A 21,386-nucleotide genomic window follows, 5' to 3' on the forward strand; every position below is an offset into this window, starting at 1 on the left:
AGAAGGTCGCGATCAGTGCTTCATAATTTGATGACGAGTGCCGACAACTCAATAAATCAACTGGATTTATTTATTGATGTGTTGTGTTTTATGTGCTGTGGTTTTCAATGTTTTTTTAATACTTTTAAAATCATGTACAAAGACACGATATTAATCAAATATTTTTGTCTTCGTGTATACTAGCTTGCAGATTCAACATTTTTTTGTTGTTTTTTAGTCCGTTAAAAATCATTTTAAGTGGTTGATAGTCTATACGGATGAAACATAGCCCCGAGAGGATTAGAGTTAATTTGAACCTAACTACAAAATGTTTAATTACGTTATTAAAACGTAGGTATCGGTATCCGGCCATCGCGTCCTTCGTCTGACCAACAAACACAATGAAACTGCTTCTGTAGTAATAAATCTAAAAAATATTATGGGAACTGACGGATAACTCAAAACATCACACGCTTTATTCATACATATGACTATACGATGCTACTGTGAATTAATCCGCGAATTACATCCAAGAACATGTACCTATAAATTAATTGAGATTCACTCTGTAGGCTTCCATTTTTCAATAAAATTATACTTAATAATTTTATTCAATTAATTCGTTTGTTATTTTACTTTAGCTATTTATATTGTCATTAGGGTTTGCATCGTTTACTCCACAAATTCGGGATTAAAATGCTGGAATCAATGAATTTCACCAGTAACATTCATATAATTGTCATTTAATGTAACCATTGGCGTAGATAAATTATATTTATAAATGGGATATTGCTGTGAACTAAAAAAGAATAGGTAAATGAAAGAAAACCTTCGAGTATTTATATAAATTAGTATAAGCTATACGAATATTTTTAATTAACTTTTTAAAATTTACTTTCTTGTTATATAAAAACTACATTCATTTTTCATGTTTTACAAGTCAGTTATTTTAATATTATACTTATTGGGTTTTCTCATTATTGAAATGTGGTGCCCTTTGTCCATAATACTTGAAATAAATGATAGTCCATAAATTGTTTTAATAAGGCTCATTGCTATAAATCTTGAGCGTGATTGGAAAACAATGTACATTACAACTATTATAATGTTTACTTGCTAAATCGTAATAATGTGGTAACTTGTATTTTTTCTCCACTAGGAAAAGGTTGTATTCAAATTACAGACATTTTTTTAAAGTGTGTGAAATCTCCCTGTTAGCATACCATTATTGCACGGTTATGTATTTTTATGGCAGTTTATTTTCTTTTTCTCATAGTATCTATAATGCAATCTTTAAAAGATATCTTCAAAAATTAAATTAAGTTTTTTGTTTAGTCGAATTATAGAAAATATAATATTCCCTACATTGGTACCATCTGTTTGATTGGTACTAAAATATACAATAGCAGGTACCCACCAGTGGTCACCGTAGAGGCGTAGACTATATTATACATATTAGATCGCATATAAAAAGCAAAATTATCTTTTCAACGTTAACCAAAAAAATAATAATCATATTTTATTTAAAGTTTGAATGATCCACAAAAGTAAAAAGGAAGGCGACGGAATCGAGCGCAGATTATAGGTACGCACTATGTCAAGTGTCAGTATACATTATACGGATTTTTAAGTTTAAATTGTATGTTTTAATCTACTTATTATCACTTGATACATACGTTATAAGTAGACCGCTGCTATTGGCTGTAGTCAGAAATCGTCCGCAGAATCTTTTATGTTGCTAATCCCTGGTAGAACACAGTCATGTGCATCATACCTACTACAATTTTCATTCATAATAAATTTATATCCACGTCAAACGTCGAATATTTTTCTCTCTTATTTCTATGAATGAAGTGTATTTACACATGCATAGGAATAAATTTGACGTCACATCCTTAGACGGTGAGAATTTTATAATTATTATTGTCTTTCAGTTGATCTCCGGAAGTTTACATGAATTGAAAACAGCTGATTTTCATTTATGATATTAAATTGTATAATTTACCACGGTAATTATTTACAACCGTAGGTACTAATCCGTCCTAATCGAAAAAAAATAATTTGTATGGCGTTGTTACCTTTTTACAGTCCTCGTGTATGATGTAGGTAAAAAATAACGCGCATGGGGTGCCTAGATGGAACGCAGACTATTTTTGCTTTTGGTGGTAGGTACTCGGAAGTTTGTTAAATTTTGTAAAAAAATTAATATTTATCAACGTTTTTCAAAGAATTTTACCGAAATCATAGCGAGAGTTACAAAAATATTGTACATATTATTGTGTATTGTTTCGCAGTTTATCAAAAAGCAAGCCGTACCTACTATATTGTTTAGTCTATGGTCTGGTGTTTAAAACCACCTCGACAAGTCGTTCACGTTCTTACTTTTTGAGCCCTAAATACAGGTGTAATGTTAAATAGAAGCAACCAAAAGTGTGGGAACTTTTCTAAACATTTTTTTTTAAAAACGTACTAATACTTTAATTGGACAATAAAATCACGTTAATACGAGTGTGAAATATTTGTACAACACTAATTTTTCGACAAGTCAGTTAAAAATCTTACATTACCTATTATTTTTCTTAATAAACTGGCCGTTGTCGATATATGGTACTTACCACTGGTGGAAAAGCATGGATGAGGCATAAATAGTATTTTTTTTAGTTTCAAGTGTATACACACGTATGCTTAAAATATCGTGGATTCTTAAACATCTTCATATTAGATATGTTGCAGTAATTTTTGTACTACACGCTCATCAGCTGTTAGTCTTTTTCTTGGCGTAGTTATGCAATATTTTTTCGATTTCCAAGAATCATGATTGTATTATATTTTTTGCAATTCATTTTAAAGATCGGTGCATATTGATTTTCTTTTAATTTGATGTATTATTGAAGAAGCGTGATGATTTATGATTTATTCGGTAAGTATATTATTATATCACCGTTCCACTTTTTATAATTCGAACGAAAACATGTAAATATGAACGTTACACATACTAGATCCAAATAAATGAATTTTTTATTAGATACTGAAACGGATAAGTGAATTTTCACAATAGAGACAAAACGAATGTGAATTTTTTTAACGGCGTTTCCAATCGTGTCCGGAAACTTGTACGTATGCAATTCACCGTATTACACTTCACCGTGAAATGTTGTATCGGAAATATATGGCCGTATATTACCTAAATACCGTCCAACCTCTTTGGGTCGTATAGTACTGACATAAAATGCATGTCTAAATAAAACACGGTTCTCGTCGGTTTACACTTTACAGGAAGCCAGCAGCAAATAAGTTTTGAAAATAGCCGATATTCTGGATTATTTGTTAGGTTAGGTTTTCATTCATGAATTTTGCTAAAATCAGCTATGAAAATTCAAATAATGTTCATATTGAATCTAATAAAATTGGAGACCATATTATAGTATTTATGGTCATCTCTTTCCGACAGAAAGCTCACCGCGAACTGTGCATTTACGTGAATTTACATGTAACCGTTTCCAATATATCTGATTACAGTAAGTCTGTTATAATTATTCTCTAAAACGCTTTTCAACTTTTAGGCATAAAGCCCATTGACGCAGCGAGTGCGGCGCTCGCGCAAAATTTCTACAAGTGGCGCGTAAATCATCAAAAATACAACGTAATCAAATACGCCAGCGCCCACTGGACTTGACGATGCCTTGCGCCCCGCCTGCCGCATGAGTCACCGTTTTTCGCTTCTCGGCGATACGATTTAATGAAAATACAAAGAAGTCCATTCATTGAATACGGCTACCAAAATTACGCTGCTCGAGGCGTCGTCGATCGACGGGCGAAAAGCAATTATTTAATAACAGGGAACTCTTTGTTCCGTGTCCTATATTTCGCTGGTTGAATAATGTCGTCGTAAATATTAATTACAAGCCCCGAAATAATATAATATTTTTATTGTTTTGTTATGAGAGGCGCTGTAATAATAATTATTTTGTGCTGCTTGGGCCGCTTATTACATAGGTGAAGGGTAATGCGCGGCGAGAGACGTGTGATTATGGTTATGAATAAACACTTCATACGCCGACTTCGCCCGCTCGACGCGTTCTATGGGCACCATCGCTTACGGTTAACTTGGTTTTGAAATTATATGTACTACAATATTATTGTATACATTACCATTACAATGTTAAAATTTCTTATATATAAGATATTGGCGCGTTTGCGTTGATAGTTCGCTGAATCGCTATAAACGTAATAACAACTAACTAACAAAATTTGTTAGTTAGTTTATAGTTTATATTTACTATCTTATACGCGTGTGCAACATTTACGCCGTAATCCACTGCGAGTTTGTATCACGCTTGCAGACTGTTGCTTGCTACTCAAAAATACTTTTTCAAAGGCGTCGGACATGCCTTTATATGAAGAATATGTGGAAATAGGTATTCTAATATTTAAACTATGGACAATAATAATTGTTGAAACCCAGGATAGTATGGGTTAATCCCAGGTGTTTGATAAGTTTACATTATTCTAACTGAGGTGTTCGGTTAATTGAAGGGCTAATAATCATTATTTATCACTAGGCTTAGGATTTTTAGGTGCTAAAAAATGAATAATAGGTACCTAAAATATGTAGTTATAATTGGAAAATATGTTATTAAAATTTCATAATTAGGTACTAAAAATTTAGGTAAGTATTACAACAATAAATCATATATAATTATTATTTCAACAGTTTTAATTTATTATTTATTCACAAACAGAAAACGCTTTATTACAATAAATAATAAAATAATGCTTAAAATTTTCGAAAGTGAATCTTTGACGATTTGATGTTAGAAATTTTTTATCCAAGGAAAAACTTCTTTCCACTTCTACATATGTTATTGTTGCGTATGTAAATGAAACTATTTCTGAAGTACAAAAAATTGAAACATCTGAGGCATCTGATGGATTTTCCAAAACAGCTTAACATTTTGCAGCGTTTGAGTCCAGTATTTTTTATTTAAAACACTATTTAATGTTGTACTTATTTTTATTCTAATTGTTCCAGGAACATTTTTCTTATTTTACCAGCAGTATTGTTTAAAATATCAATTTGATCCACTATGTAGTGACTTGTAGATGATTCTATCATTTCAGTTGTGTTTACTAATGTTGTTGTATTAATTAATTTTGTGTTTATGTGAAAATATGTGCTTAAACTTAGAATATGTAAAAATATGTAATTAATATAAAAATATGTACTAACAAATAGGGTTTAAATGTTTCAAAATTGTCTGAAACAGATAGATATTTTTGATACTTTATTGTGGGGCCGCTCAAAAAAATATTTAAATACCTAGGAATCCTAAGCCTATTTATCACTAACATTAGTTTGTCACTGGTTTTATCATTAACCCACTTGCCTTTGATAAGATCATATGTTAATAATAATTATTATTAAGATAAACCGTGTGAGCAAATGCAATCAATAGTTTGATATATCAATATATTAAATCGAGGTGTGAAATCGTAATCTTTGAGAAAAGCCTTTAACTCAATATATTAATTATTAACGTATGCGTACTACTTTGATGTAGGTAACAACTCTCGTAGCAGTTACTCTATGTCCTGCTAATCCACGAAGAAGACATTATTTTAGACCTTGGTATAGTTAACCACGTCACGACGCACCCTCAGGGTATACTCGAATGCGTTATTATTTAATATTGTTATTAAATTCTGTTATTCATAAAGCGTGACTTTGAATTTGACCTACAGCCAATCCGATTGGAAGCTTAAGCGCGAAATATATTATGGTGGATGTCGCGGACTATAACGTGACATCACAGTAAGCCGCCACTACGGGAAAAGTGTGTAATGTCGTTTTGCTTGGTGTTTAAAATGTTATCAGACTGATGGTCCTATCACGTAGCACATTTTAAACCTTTAAACTAACATCGTCAGTTGGCAAAATCTGCCGAAATCACCAAAACAACAATGAGGTCACCTCACGTTGAACCGCACTGCATCGACACCTGCATCACGTTTTTTTCTTTTTAGTGGTTGGCACTATGTATTTTCTATAAGAATATTCTCTATTATATATGATCTGAAGGTTGGGTTCTGTTCAAAATATTATCTATGGATATATTATTGCAAGTAATTTTAACGTACGCACACGTAGAAACTGTTAAAATTAATTGAAATTAGCATGAATAATTAATAATAATTCAAAATACTAATACATGCATTATGCCGGGTCCACACTGGCAACATGTCGCCGGCAAATTCATTAAATTTTACGATAATTATCATGCTTATCGTAAAATTTAACGAAGTTGCCGGCGACATGTTGCCAGTGTGGACCCCGCATTAGAGTTGGCACTCTCTATAATTGAATTTAGAGAGGTGGTGATCGTTCAAAATATTCTGCAAAATGACGAAACCATGAACTAAATTTGTCGTCGTGACAGTGACGTAACATGCATCTCAATTTGATCACAACTTTGCATACTAATAATAATACAATAATTACCTACCGAAAAGTAATCACCATTAATGTAATAATACCTCTCCAATGTAGACTGTAGGTATAACAAGAAAATTTAGCTTTGATTTAATTGAGACTAGATTATTTATAATTAGTAACGAATTTGATAGCATTGTGCGTGTACCTTTTTAATAAAAAATAGTTTTATCTAATTTACGTTAAAGATCAAATTAATCACTTTATCTGAAAGATAACATTACTGTAAGTAGAATCGTAAAATCCACATGGAGTCGCGGAGGAGTTACATACTAGGTAGTTTATCTATTTATTTGCACTTGGCGTAATCTACCTACTGCTGATGCCATACGGTATCTTTAAAACATACAGTGATTCCCAACCTTTTTGTGCGGTGGAACCCTTGAAGCATTCTATAAAAGTTTAGGGAACCCCTGCATGGTTGATACATAAACGATCCAGCAGGGCTATTCTAACACATTAGTGTTCTCTAATTTTTTATACGGAGTCGAGTCATGGACCTTGAAGGCATAGGAACAGAAGGCAATTGATGCCTTTGAGATGTGGTGTTGGCGCCGAATGCTTCGTATTTCTTGGACGGAGCACAGGACGAACCAGTCAATCATCAAGAGACTGCAGATAAAGGAACGGCTCTCAGCAATATGTCTGAGACGAATTCTGCAGTTTTTTGGACATATTGTCCGACGCGGACCGGACAACCTGGAGAGACTGGTGGTTTTGGGTGGCCTCCAGGGAAGGCGAAGCAGAGGAAGAGCGTCTGCGTGCTGGAGCGACAAAGTGAGGCACCATTCATTCTGCCCTGCAAGAAGGATGGAAAGTTTTGGTCGCTCAAAGGATGACAAAATTTAAAAGTGGTCACGATCCTCAGCCATGAGTGTACGATCAAGAAGAGAAGAGAATAGAGATGTATCATAAAAATATAAAAAAGTGATACATCTGATAAGTCGTATTCAGGCAGTTAATTATCCCTGAAAGTCAAAAGCCATGACCGCGTTAACCATAAGCTATTAAAATTCGTTGAGTAACACAGTTATCACGATTTACTTGATTCTAATGAGATGCAATTGGAAACAAGTAAGATGTGTTAACTGTGTTAATAATTATTGCAGATAACCTTGTTTATGGAATAACTCCGACTGATATCCGTGGTATTTTAAAGTAATAAAAATAACTGGAACGTATTACCGCGTTAACTATTTAAAATAGCCCTACAGAGGTGTAAATTACAAAATATTCGCACAAAAAAGTGGCCACCCCTTAATATTTTTGTTTTAAATTTAATGTATGTACCTATATTCATTGCCTGTTACATTTTATTATTTCAGCTTCACTATCTTAAACCGATGCACATAAAGAAAACATTTGAAATTCTAAAAGTAGTTTCCACAGAATTTACTCGCAAATTTAGTATAACCTATCTAAAAAATGGCTTTCGTTTGCTACTTCAATAATAAATACCTATCTCGCGTTATATAATCATACAAAACGTTAAAAATGCTTTATTTAGTATTTAAAATGGTAACGTTAAACCTTTTTTACTGTATTGCCTAAATGGATTTAACTTTTTCGCAAGCAATTTGACGCAGTACTTGGTTGGGAATCGCTGCCATACGTAATTAAATTTACAATAGGTACCGCATTTTTGTCGATTATACTGATAATGATAGTCGATTATGACTATATTATATTACCTATCTGAATAATAATTATAATCTACAGCTATTTTTTTAATTCTCAGATAATTAAATTCAGAATTGATTATAAATGTCAGTAACACTATTCATCAAGATTCAGTAGCACTCGCAACTAAACAGTAGTAAGTGGTACGTATATAGTAGTGGTCAATTCATAAATTCACGCATGTATTCATGAAAATATTAGCCAAAAAAATATTAGAAGAATTACACTAGCAAACAAACCATACGAAAGTTTACAGAGAAATTAAAATTAAATCCTGATCATACATCCATCATCCATCCACATTGATCCATGAGCATTGTTGATAAAAAGATGTAAGAAAGCTGGATATCTTTGAAAGCGAGGCATTGAGAACAGTCTGCCGAGGATATGCGACGAAGATAATTCGTGGTTAGTTAATTCTCAAGAAATAATCAGAATAGGTCAATCTCAAATCTCGAGAAATTAATTCTCCGAAATATCGAGAATACTCATCTCTCGAGAAACTATCAATGGAATTCTCGATAAATCTAGAAATTGTCACTAGGCTAAGCTGCCCAAGAAAATTTGATATCTCTGTTGGCCGAACAAAAAAGGCTCTCGACGATAAATAGGCTTTGGGGTTTCATCTTCCGACTAGCGAATTCAAGGTTCCGAGTAGAGCTCCCGGACGGCTTAAGCTAATGTTCCTATTAATATTTCCAATTTAAATATGTACGTAATATACTCGTTGTACCTAGTAGATACGTACGTATTGACACCTCCATTTTTGGCGCCCTCCGAAATAAGCCAGAAATGACATTTCATGACCAAATAAGCGGAGTCAATTGCAATATCCACGATTATTAATTTTATTTTTATGTGTACAATTAATTATCTTTAAGAGTTGTAAAAAAAAAGCTTATAGGATATATAGGATTGATATCCAATTATTCCAGGAAGGGTTCATCCAGAGAAGATCAAATTATGGAGCACGATCAGCTGTATGTGATCTATCGTTCATTTCAACTTGATTTATTGGCTGGGTCAATCGGTCTTTAACGCTTGCAAGGAGGTGTAAATTTGTAGTTTTCTTATAATAAATTTCGTTCTCTGCTACACATTGTATGATTCCCGAACCACCCTACACCACATCCTGATAATAAATAGATGCCGGCTGGGGTTCCCGTGTAATGCTTTATTAGTGTATATTCTTGATTTTTATGTTCATCTTGTGCATTAGTGTGATGTGCCATCATCCGCTATCTTCCAATCTGAGTTACACTTGAAAATACGTTGAAAAATGAATAGTTAACAATACATCTTCAGACCAAAAGATGATAAAAATCTTAACCGAACTTAGGAGTCAGTCGTATTTTTATTAGATTTGTTATTTATGAATGTTTTTCTTTTTTTACAGCCCACCGACGTTTAAGACCTTGACGCCAACCTCCAGGACCCAGCTGAGGCAGCAGTTGATGAGAGAGCATGCTCACGAGCAGCACAGAAGAGAATCTCTGCAGGTAATTGCCAACATGCTGTAACATAATATTATTCTGTAACCTTTTACGAAACAGTAAATACTTCCAAAAATCATAATATCAAAAGATTCAGTGATACATGATTTATGATATATTATATAATATAGAGCTTGTGATTTCTTGTCTTATTTGATTCTCGAGATTCAATAATTAAGAGATATAATAATATAGTATTATGATTCTCAAAACTATTAGATTGAGTTATTGATTTCTCGAGATTTTTGAGAATTTTCGAGGTATTTTCATTTAAGTTCTTATGCAAGGGAAATATTTGATGACTATTTTTTGCGTACTTTTTTTCCACCCAGAATCAAACTCGAGAGCTTTTTAAATAATACCTTTCAAAAATAGATTTATTTAGCCTCTTTTCCCAAAAAATACAATTCGTACATGCAGATTTTTAGATTATTTAATACGACACGTGTTTTTATCACATATAGGGAATCCAATCCCGGGATCCCGAATCCCGGGATCCCGAGCTATTTTCGATACCTATGAATCCCGGGATTGATAAACATAATCCCGGGATTTCGGGATTGATTTTTTTATCAATTTTTATGGAAAATGTAACAGAAAAAATACTTTTAATACAAAATAACTTCATTAGAAATAAACTGAGTGTGAATGAAGTTTGATGTGTAGGTTGCCGATTCATTTTATTTTTTCACATAGATTATTAAAAATGAGAAAGATTGGTAAAAAAAACAATGCTTCGCACTTTTAACAAAGTAATTCCACCATGATATCATACGTTTTACGGCAGTTTCATATTTGGCTGACTAATTAGATTTATGAAGCGGAAAGGCCATAAGTACGCCATGATTATTTGCTTTACTATTTTAAATCTCGCTGATCTATTCATTATGTCTTTACTATCAGAAATAGCAATCTCATATTAAATTCACATTATTATTTATATTACAATATTATTTACTCCATTAAACTTGTGTATTTCCAAGATTTAACGTATACCATATTAACAATAAATGTCTTAAATAGTATAAATTATACTAGATTTATTTTTGACCGATTTTATCAATGTTATTTGTAAATATAAAAATTTTATATTAACAATGGAAAAAAATCCCAATCCCGGGACCAGTCCCGGGATCCCGGGATTGTCAAATTGTAATCCCGAAATCCCGGGATCAGCATTTTGGCTCGGGATTGGATTCCCTAATCACATAGTAAGCCTCACCATGTACCTATTAACATTTATATATTACATTGAATAAATACTAAAGTAAGTGTCGTGATCGAATGAGGTAAATTGATTCTTGTTTCTTAAGATTTGTTTATGAAATTTCGAGATTATATTTTTCTCGAGAAATTTTCACTACACGTGTATTCATTTCACACATTGAATATTCAATCCACGTGACTTACAATTTATAAATTCAAAAATACTTTATTTTGGTGCAGTTACGGGAAAAACACATTTTCATTGATGAAGTTTTTAAGGTAAATTAAATTGCGCGTTTGAAATTGAAATGGGCTACATTTCTCTCTTTGTAATATGTGTATTTCAAATTTATTTGCCTATTGCCTCGAGCTTTTTGCACAACGCTATTATTGTATTGCACATGACATATTGTTAATTATTTTCTTGTTCGTTTTCAGTTACAAGCACAAGGGCAGCAAATCGTCCCAAAGCCCCGTCGTCCCGAAGTTCTTCCCATCCCTGCTGCAGTACCTGCTCCAGTCCACCATGGAGTTGAAGTGCCACCTCAAGTCTTACAGGTAATTATTATAATATTGATATGTACTGTCACCAGACGAAAAAACCCCTGGCCCGCAGTTTCAAATCACAAATCCACAACCTAATCAAACGTCATCGAATTAGGGTTCACTACCCCTGATTTACGAAATAACATCATCACGGCACATTTCAACAGCGGCAAAAAGGGCGAGTACCTAAGCCCAGCTACTAGGAAATGGTAACTTGCCGAGAGACAAACAAAAATTTACCGTAATTTTGTTTCATCCCTTTGCCCCTCCCTCCTGTCTCATCACCCATAGATCCGTCGTAGATAATTTCCGGGAGAGTGGTAGGTGTCTAGGACCACGCGCTCGGCGTGGCCTGGCCACGCTTGTCTCAATATGATAAATTAGTGAATCTCTTTCCCCGTTATTGTGTTAATAATAATCCCTATAACCACCTCAAAACCACGCGTCGCGTCCTCGATAAAACGCCTTCGCGCCAGTTTGGCTAATGTGTTCAAACACGTGCTCCCACATAGTGACTGTGCGATAGCTAAATCTAAGACTCCTGTGCAAGTGTAATTAATGATGTAATCCAACCAATGTCTGAAAAGTTAATGTAATTAAACGTCCCTGCGCAGGGAAATTGTCAAATCAAAGACGTGTTTTATCTTGAATTATATGTCCTGATGTCCACACAACCCTCAATCAAAGTGATGCTCGTGAAGAATGCTGCCAGCATACATGTGAGTTCTCCACCCATTCTTCTCGATATCAGTACATAGTAAATTCCGCTAAATATTTTCCACAAAGCGTAGGATGATGGGATGACTTGGGAAGACGCTCTTGCCAGAGACAGGGATTCTTGGAGACACCACATTGTGTTCATATGTTATACGGCTCCAACTAAGGTTCACATGTATCACGCCTTCGCGAGACAAAAACTGTATATTATGAGGATATCGAAAATGTCAAATAATTATAATGTTACCTACTGCTTTATTTTTTTAAGAAAAATAACTGAAAACTCAGGGGTTCTAGACCTAATCAATGTTTATCATGATAGACCTGTTATAAAACCTCGATAATTTGAAAGAATAATCGTACGTGGGAAAAATATTTCGCTCATTGGAATGGAAGTATCTTTCAAAATAAGTACGTAGGTACAATTAATAATAAATAATACTGTTTACAAATTCTGGCCAACATTTTTGTTAATTTCGGAATATAATAATAATGCCACAACCTCATACTATTATTTAATCCCGCACTGATGGATGGCAAAAACGCCCTTATTTAAGACAATGACGAATCATTGGTGTATATTTAACGTTTTTTTAATATTTAAATCTATATTCAATTTATTCTGTGATCACTTACTTATGAATTTATCATCTTTCTATTTTTTGTCGGTTCCCTACGTCATAAGTTCAATATGAAAGAAATGAAAGTGGTACTTGTGAGTTTCTTATAGGCATCTACTAAATTGTAACAAGTACTACTTAACTATCTACTTAAAGCGGAATGCACAATCTAAGATTTCGTTCCTAAGGATAAGTCGCCGAAAAGGATGACTTAACTATAGACAATCCTGAGTATAGAGTTAAGGAATCCTTAACCATAGACTACTTTTGTTATGAACACGCCCCCTTCTGTATTACCATTTACCACTGACAGCTGCTGTCAAAATAAATTCGCATGTCTATAACACAGTCCATACACTCAAATTCATTTGACAATGTATCTCAATATGGATATTGATAGTGTTAATTCGTTTGGCATGTACTTGCAGAATATTATTTTATTTTTATACGCCAGCCCGCAGAAATACAAAATACCAGATGAAGAATGACACTTGATGCTAGTGTTACCATGTTAAAAAAAAAACTTGTGGTGCCTGTGGAATCACGTATAATGACTTATAACGGAAACATAAGAGTATTATAATTAAATATTAATATGTATTTATAGTTATTGCATTTATAAAATGCAGTTGTCATATTTTTGTCATCGTTTAACGATTAAAAATAATTTACCTAATTTACCTAACGAGAATTTTTAAATATGGTATTATTTTCAATAAAAATGATCTTAACTAAGGACAGTGTTTCTGCATAGTGTTTTCTGCTAAGGAAATTTTAGTTATGACAAATGTTTCTGCATTCCGCTCTTACATATTATTTAACATTTTTTTGTGGTCCAGTTAGAAATTAGATCGTTGAGACATAATTAATGCAATCTGACCGGACTATTTTTCATTCTGCTCGATTTCACATTGCTGCAGCTAGAAGGAATACATGATTTTGACAGTTGGTTTCGTCATTGGTTAGCCCTGTATCGTATTTTTATACCTTTGGAAATGGTAAAATTACAAAAACATTATAGTGGAGCCGCTTAACCATTAGATATTTATTCATATGACGACAGTAAAAAAATACATTTGGTTTAAAAAAGAGAGAAAAAGGCACACGAAAATAAAACCAAAAAATCACATAACTTATAATATAATATAACAAGGCAAACATGCTGAATGACCAAAATGTACTCCGTGGATGAATCTCACCACCCTCGTGAAGTGGGGACTTTCTCAAGCCCCTCTTATGCATCATATAAGCACATCTATAATACCCACACCGGATTCGTAAATATAGTTTCTATTCACTCGCAGTTGCATTTATTTATTTATTAATTATTTAAGAAAACAAAACATTGTAGACATAACAAATCTAAATTGACTACATGAGATGTACATTATAACAAATAATATTACCCTCACAAGAGAGAAGAAGAGAATATATATATATATATATATATAATAATAATAAAAAAATATATAAGTAGGTACAATTTTATATAGAAAAATAAAACTTTGAAAACCAAAAACATATACTTTTATACAGAAAAATATAATTTCGAATACAAAATACATAGCACATCACCGAAAATGTTTACGTCTTTGGCGTATTGAGTAGTCTCGCACCCTTCGCTAATGGTGCCTGATAGGCTTGACACGAGGAAACGGTTCCGATCCAGAATAAATCATGGCTGCAAACGTAACGCTTATTAGTATTTGGCCTATTTACATGTGTCGGTATTAGTACGAGTAGCGAGTACTAATTATTACCCGTGTAAATAAATATGCCCTTTTGATAAGAAGTTTGTTAATGAGGACAGTCGAAAGACGACTCTGTGAATACTGCTATGTTCACTGATTTTTGACAATTAGTGCAGGATCACATTGACTTTTCGTATACATAATATGCGGAACGCATTCTGGCAATTGGAATAGGTTTTAGGGGTCACAAAGATATATAAAGTCGATGTTGCCAGGCGATATTAGTGGTCAATTTTTTTTATTGAGGTTTTAATTTTTTTTCTTAAAACCCACCAAAAATTGTTCTGATTTCTTCAATAAACCCAAAACCGAATCAGGGATTGATTGAAAATGCAATAATTGTACCATGCCATCGGCATGGTCGTATAACGGTTCGTCCCGTTTGAAAAAATAAAAATAGCGGGTAGTGCAATGTGTTCAAAATTATCGATTCTTAGGATCCTCCTTGGCGTAAATTATTTTATTTAGTAGCATTATTGTATAGAATCACCCAAATTGGTTTCTTTACTATATCTATGCATATGACATTAGTTTTAGTATTATGGTTAATCCAAAAACAGTGTAGGTTCGTAGGTTGCATATATAGGTAGGTGAATAAATTATATAATGATAACCACTAACCACACTAAGTACACATTTATTAAAATAAAAAAAAACAACAAGTCAAGTGTTCAAACTGCTTTAGGTATCATGATCACAGTTTTTACAAACACTACTTACACATTTGCACAATGATATACATGTCAAAGCCGATTTATTATAACTACATGATAATGTACGGCAGTTAGAATTACATTTGCATGGTTTAACTAAATAATTTGGCAGAGGTTCATTCGTCATTTGTCTTGGATACAAATTATTTTCTCGTAACTCATAGTTGTAGGACATCAATAGGCTCAATAGTGGATCAGATGAGCTTTTCCATAAATAAACTTGTGCTAAAGCCCTTAAACAGTGTAAATGCTTATAATATGTAAGCCTTGGGAGATTTTTCCTTATATGTGGTGGATTAATTGCAAAGATTTTTTTGTGAGCCCTCAAAATAAATTACAGCTTGTTAAATGTATTTGTAAAAATGCTCCCACATTTGCAAAAATCAACGAAGAAAGTGAGCTGTACATTTGTGGTGGATTTGACGACCCCACACCATGGTTTGATGAAATGACGCCATTGATTTAAAATCAAAATCATATAGAAGCAGACTCTAGAATGTTCTGTCATATATTTAATGCTGTAAAAATGCAAAATTTGGAGATTATCACAGTCCCGATACAGATGTTTTAATCTTAGGCATTGATTGTTGGAATAAACTTGCAACGATTGGTTGCCGTGGATTATGGTTTGAGGGATCTCAGAAGAAATTCAATGTTTTAGGATGCCATTTGGGAGCTGATTCTCTTGGCGAAAATATTTGTAATATTTTGCCAGCATTACATTCTTTAACCGGCTGCGACACGCATAGGTACAAAGAAACAAGCTTTAATCATCTCGTCAATGAGTTTTGTTCAGGATGCACTTTCAGCTTTAGGAAATGGTTTGTTGGAGACCACAGCAGTTTCAAGACCTGGAAAAAGTTTGCACTTACTTATTATGTAAACAAAAAACAACAGCGGTTAAACTTCGACATAAATTTATTTCCCAAAATATTGGATTTAGTTTAAATCTGTCAAGAGTGATATGCACATATGATTCATTGTATTTACACTGTTTAAAGGCTTCAGCATAAGTTTATTTATGGAAAAGCTCATCTGATCTACTATTTCAGCCTATTGATTTCCTACAACTTGACTATGAGTTGCGAGAAAATAATTCGTATCCAAGACAAATGAACCTCTGCCAAATTATTTAGTTAAACCATGCAAATGTAATTCTAACTGCCGTACATTATCATGTAGTTATATGAAATCGGCTTTGACATGTATATCATTGTGCAAATGTGTAAGGAGTGTTTGTAAAAACTGTGATCATGATACCTAAAGCAGTTTGAACACTTGACTTGTTGTTTCTTTATTTTAATAAATGTGTACTTAGTGTGGTTAGTGGTTATCGTTATATAATTTATTCACCTACCTATATATGCAACCTACGAACCTACACTGTTTTTGGATTAACCATAATACTAAAACTAATGTCATATGCATAGATATAGTAAAGAAACCAATCTGGGTGATTCTATACAAAAATGCTACTACATAAAATAATTTAAGCCGAGGAGGATCCTAAGAATCGATAATTTTGAACACATTGCACTACCCGCTATTTTTATTTTTTCAAACGGGACGTACCGTTCTACGACCATGCCGATGGCATGGTACAATTATTGCATTTTCAATCAATCCCTGATTCAGTCTTGGTTTTATTGAAGAACTCAGAACAATTTTTGGTGGGTTATAAGAAAAATAATAAAACCTCAATAAAAAAAAATTGACCACTAATAATTAACGCTTTGCAACATCGACTTTATATATCTTTGTGACCCCTAAAACCTATTCCAATTGTCAGAATGCGTTCCGCATATTATGTATACGAAAAGTCTATGGGATCCTGCACTAAATTCACGTCGAGATTGTTCTGAATTTTAGAGCAAAACGGTGAGTCACATTAAATCGATTTTTCTAATTAATTATCATGAAATAAGTCAATAATGTTTCATTCACCGAGTCTCTTAAGGGAGTTCCAGTTCAATACATTTCAATTAAATTATTCTGTATATAGAAATATTAGCAAGCTGGCCATTAATAAGTTATTACACGGTGCAAACCAGAACATCGTCCTTGTACCTGACACAAATAGTTACACTACGGTTGTATTGAACTCAATGATTTTTTAACTGATTTTTAATAATCTTTGTGTACAAGTATATGAATTTAATTTCTAATAATAACGTCAATACTGTTTAAATAACAAAACAAATCCAATACAAACAAACAAAGAAAAATAGGGATTATTAAATAGATAATTGCTGCGCCTTGGCAAGAGTGGATATGATATAATGGCATGGCATTGTGTTATGAATATCATCAGTCATTCGGTGCATTAGAATTCAAAATTTGTCGTTTTGTTACAATTTACCCAATTATGACAGAAATAGCCGGCCACTCATAATAATTATTCAAAAAGGTTCTCAACATTTACAACTGCACGAGTAATTTCTAAAATTTCCAACATTATTGTTTAAATTTTGTTTTATCTGCCTATTTATCTGTCAGTAACGCATAAGTTGTCTCTCTCTAACGCACTCACGCGTCTTTTTTGCGCGATATGTATAATATATTTCGCTCGCATGCATTGGTATTCAAATCTTCGCTTTCTTTAGCTATGCATATTGCTACCCTTATTGCTTGCTTATGTTATAAAAAATAGTATTATTTGACAATGATGTTTTTTCTAGTGTTTAAATAAACCTCCAATATTTATCTTTAAAAAAAAGATGCGTATTTTACACGAATTGAGTATGATACAATATTAACCCAAAGCATAATAAAATCCTTGCAAATAACATTAAAGGGCTCATAACATAATCATTCAAAAAGATACGTACTTAGAAAATATTAATCACCAATAGTAACACTCTTATCCTCGATGATAATTACTTTTAGTAAAAGGATGTGATTTATGGATTTTATTTATTTTTTATTGAGGGTGTGGCTCAAAAGCAGACGGTGCATCGGGCCTCCATGTCCATAAGCTCGCCACCAAACCAACGAGCTTTTGAATGAATCTAAATCTTCATTTTTTGTTAGTTATGATGTATTTCAAGGTAGTACGAGGTAGAATACGGTCCTATTACAGCTAACGTAATGCGACCTTGCAACAAGGACACGATTCCCTTGGTATGGACGATAGTATTTAGGTCTTAGACAGTCGTCCGCAGAAAGAATCTGGACGTATTAAAAAAATCATTAAGTAGTCTATTAGTTTTTGCATTCAAAGTGTAAGAAAAACTACATTCGTACGGTTACTGCCAAAATTTGGTAAGTCTCAAAATCATATTATGGAGTAATTATTGCAATTTGAAGTTTGACATGCCCTCTAAAATCAGGCATAGGGCTACTTTATTTGTGCTTTATGTGCATGTTCTATAATCGGATGATCTTGAATTTTTTTCTAGCATACATATTCACATAATATAGTCAATGTTAACTCTAAATACCTAAATTATGGACATACTAACTTTTGGCAGCAACCCCACGATTATCCAACAGATACCTAGGAACTTAATAATTAGTCTGGAATATGTACTGGACCCGGCGGCGATTTTTAGATGACACAATCGATTAGTCTGATGATTTAAAGAGGGGCCTCGAAACAGTTCAAACCCGTCACACAATTATTTAATTATACCCAAATCTTTTAGAGAAATGTATTTATTAGAAATAATCAAGTAATTAGAGTCCGATCGCTTTACTTATGCGCGCGGTGCAAGGCGTTGTGTGTATTTCCTGTTTGAACAAGTCACGAAAAAAAGATTGCAAGAGTTTGAAAATTTAGAATTCCGTAATACTCAATAAATAAAAAAATTCAAAACATTAAAATTGTCTTTCTTTCATCTTTAGTTTCAACTAGGGAATCCAATCCCGAGCCAAAATTTTGATCCCGGGATTACAATAATTTCTCAATCCCGGGACTGTTCCCGGGATTGGCATTTTTTCCATAGTTAATATAAATATTTTTATATATACAAATAACATTGATAAAATTGGTCAAAAATAAATCTTAACGATTTTCGTTTATAAAATTTCGTAAAATCAATATTGTGTTTATATTATACGAGATTGCTGTTTCTGATAGTAAAGACTTTAATGAATGGGTTAGCGAGATTTAAAATAGTAAAACAAATCATGGTGTATTGCCTTTCTGCTTCATAAATCTAATTAGTCAGCCAACTATGAAACTGCCGTAAAACGTATGATATCGTGGTGGAATTACTTTGTTAAAAGTGCGAAGCATTATTTTTTTCCAGTCTTTCTCTTTTTTATAAATTTATGTGAAAAAATAAAATGAATTGGCAACTTTCACATGGGTAATAAATCAAACTTCATTCAAACTCAGTTTATTTCTAATGTAGTTATTTGTTATTAAAAGTATTTTTTCTGTTATATTTTTATTTTTACTTTATTTTGATTGATATTGATACATTCATTTGATGATTGATAAAAAATCAATTCCGAAAGTTTCGGGATTATGTTTACCAATCCCGGGATTTATATGTATCGAAAATAGTTCGGGATCCCGGGATTGAAATCCCTAATTTCAACGATTTATACAACTTCCGGGCGCACTGGTTAAAAAGTCACGACTATACATTGATATTTTTATTAGATGCCTATTTAAATGAGTATGCACTTTGCTCTATTGACCGTATTATGGCAAGTCGCACAAACAATCGGTACTTGTAATTATTTATAGATTTTTTTTTGAATTTTGGTCATGGGGAGTCTCAAAATCGGTCGGTGTGTCGGGTCATTACGTCCCTAACTAAACCCGCGATCCGCTTATGAAAAAGTCGAGTACACCGGAAAATGTTGAAATAGTTTGAGAATCTGTTGTTGGAAAAAGCGATGAATGATGATATACAGCGTTCAGGTTAGACAAGGACTCGAAGCCCACGTAGGTACTTGCAGATAATGATGATTTTTTATTTTGATGACCATCACAGACAGATATGTAACACAATACACTTATGTGCATGGCTTTGTGGATTAACAGTTAAGCAGCTGAATGTCCTATCTCAGTAATCAAGTAGTAGGTACCTGTGCTATGTCTGTATGGAAATCGCAGTGGCGATGACTCCATACTAGGCGATTATTTGAAGCCTACCTTCTTAAGAAAAATATTTTTTTATTTGCATATTGACTTATTTATATAATCACTTGATTATATATTCTATAAAATAATTTTTTTTTCCAACGAGAGATGCCGTATGTGTAGGAATGTATTACACAGATAATTACAAAACAATCTGCAAAGGTTTTAAAAAATATACCACAGCGCGCCATCTGTCTTGACGTAAATAAAGGTGGGATTATGTTTCAAATAATTCTCAATTTTTTTCATATGGACTTTACGTCACGTAGCTCCCCCCCCCCAGTCTATCGAATTGTATGAACTAAGGTAAGCTCCGATAGCAGAGCCTAAAACTAAATATTTTTTTTTTAGATAATTTAAAAAAATAATTTCTATGGTGTTTAATCGAATATTACCTAATACTTTTATCTAATGATTTCTGATGTGTATAAATGTTTTGAAAAAATACGTAATTTAAACTTGTCGCTTAATTTTATGTCGTCAGTGAGTTTTTGAAGTTTCAATAAATTAGTGTGTCATTGTCATTAGTGTGCACCTATTCATTAGTAGTAATATCATATTATCTTCTTATTTCTCGTAAGTATACCTGACAAGTGTGTTATTTTTATCAGATCTCCACAGCCTACCTCTTTCCAAAAGTCACCCTTCGCCACTGGGATATCGTTAGTTATTTACATTTCAGTAGTTTTTAATACTGACACTTACAGGAGAATTACAGCAATTGTATCAAACAAAAATCTCTATTTCAAAAATGGAACCAATTCTAGGTATATTCTTTTTAAATATAGATCAACCTTTTTCTATAAATTTACGTAATAATATATGTAACTGAATTAACTCTATTATTTAATATTTGATTTTCTTCACAGGTCCGTACTGTTCTGGAGAACCCCACGAGATACCACGTGATCCAGAAGCAGAGAAGTCAACTCAGACAGTACCTTAGTGAATCCTTCCAGCCAAGACAGGTACAAATCTTACCGTATATACTATAAAATTTGGATGATGAACCAATTCATCATATACCAACATGTTATATATTTTTTATAATACAAATATATATGAAATCTTTTTTAGGTATGTTCCCAATATTGAA

At 32.9% G+C, this 21,386-nt stretch overlaps 1 protein-coding gene across 2 annotated transcripts in view; it reads left to right on the forward strand.

The window, feature by feature from the left end:
• Positions 1 to 21,386, forward strand: part of Mitf (transcription factor Mitf) — a 208,073-nt gene that overhangs the window by 172,177 nt on the left and 14,510 nt on the right. For both annotated transcript variants that reach the window (XM_085954530.1, XM_085954531.1), the window contains 3 exons: positions 9,546 to 9,648; positions 11,287 to 11,406; positions 21,160 to 21,258. In XM_085954530.1, the coding sequence (XP_085810656.1) occupies positions 9,546 to 9,648; positions 11,287 to 11,406; positions 21,160 to 21,258 (322 nt within the window). The remainder of the gene's footprint in view (positions 1 to 9,545; positions 9,649 to 11,286; positions 11,407 to 21,159; positions 21,259 to 21,386) is intronic.

The sequence above is a fragment of the Rhyacophila brunnea genome, unplaced genomic scaffold (assembly GCF_057557595.1).
Source record: "Rhyacophila brunnea isolate RB1 unplaced genomic scaffold, BYU_Rbru_1.0 scaffold_4, whole genome shotgun sequence".
In the NCBI taxonomy this organism is placed as follows: domain Eukaryota; kingdom Metazoa; phylum Arthropoda; class Insecta; order Trichoptera; family Rhyacophilidae; genus Rhyacophila; species Rhyacophila brunnea.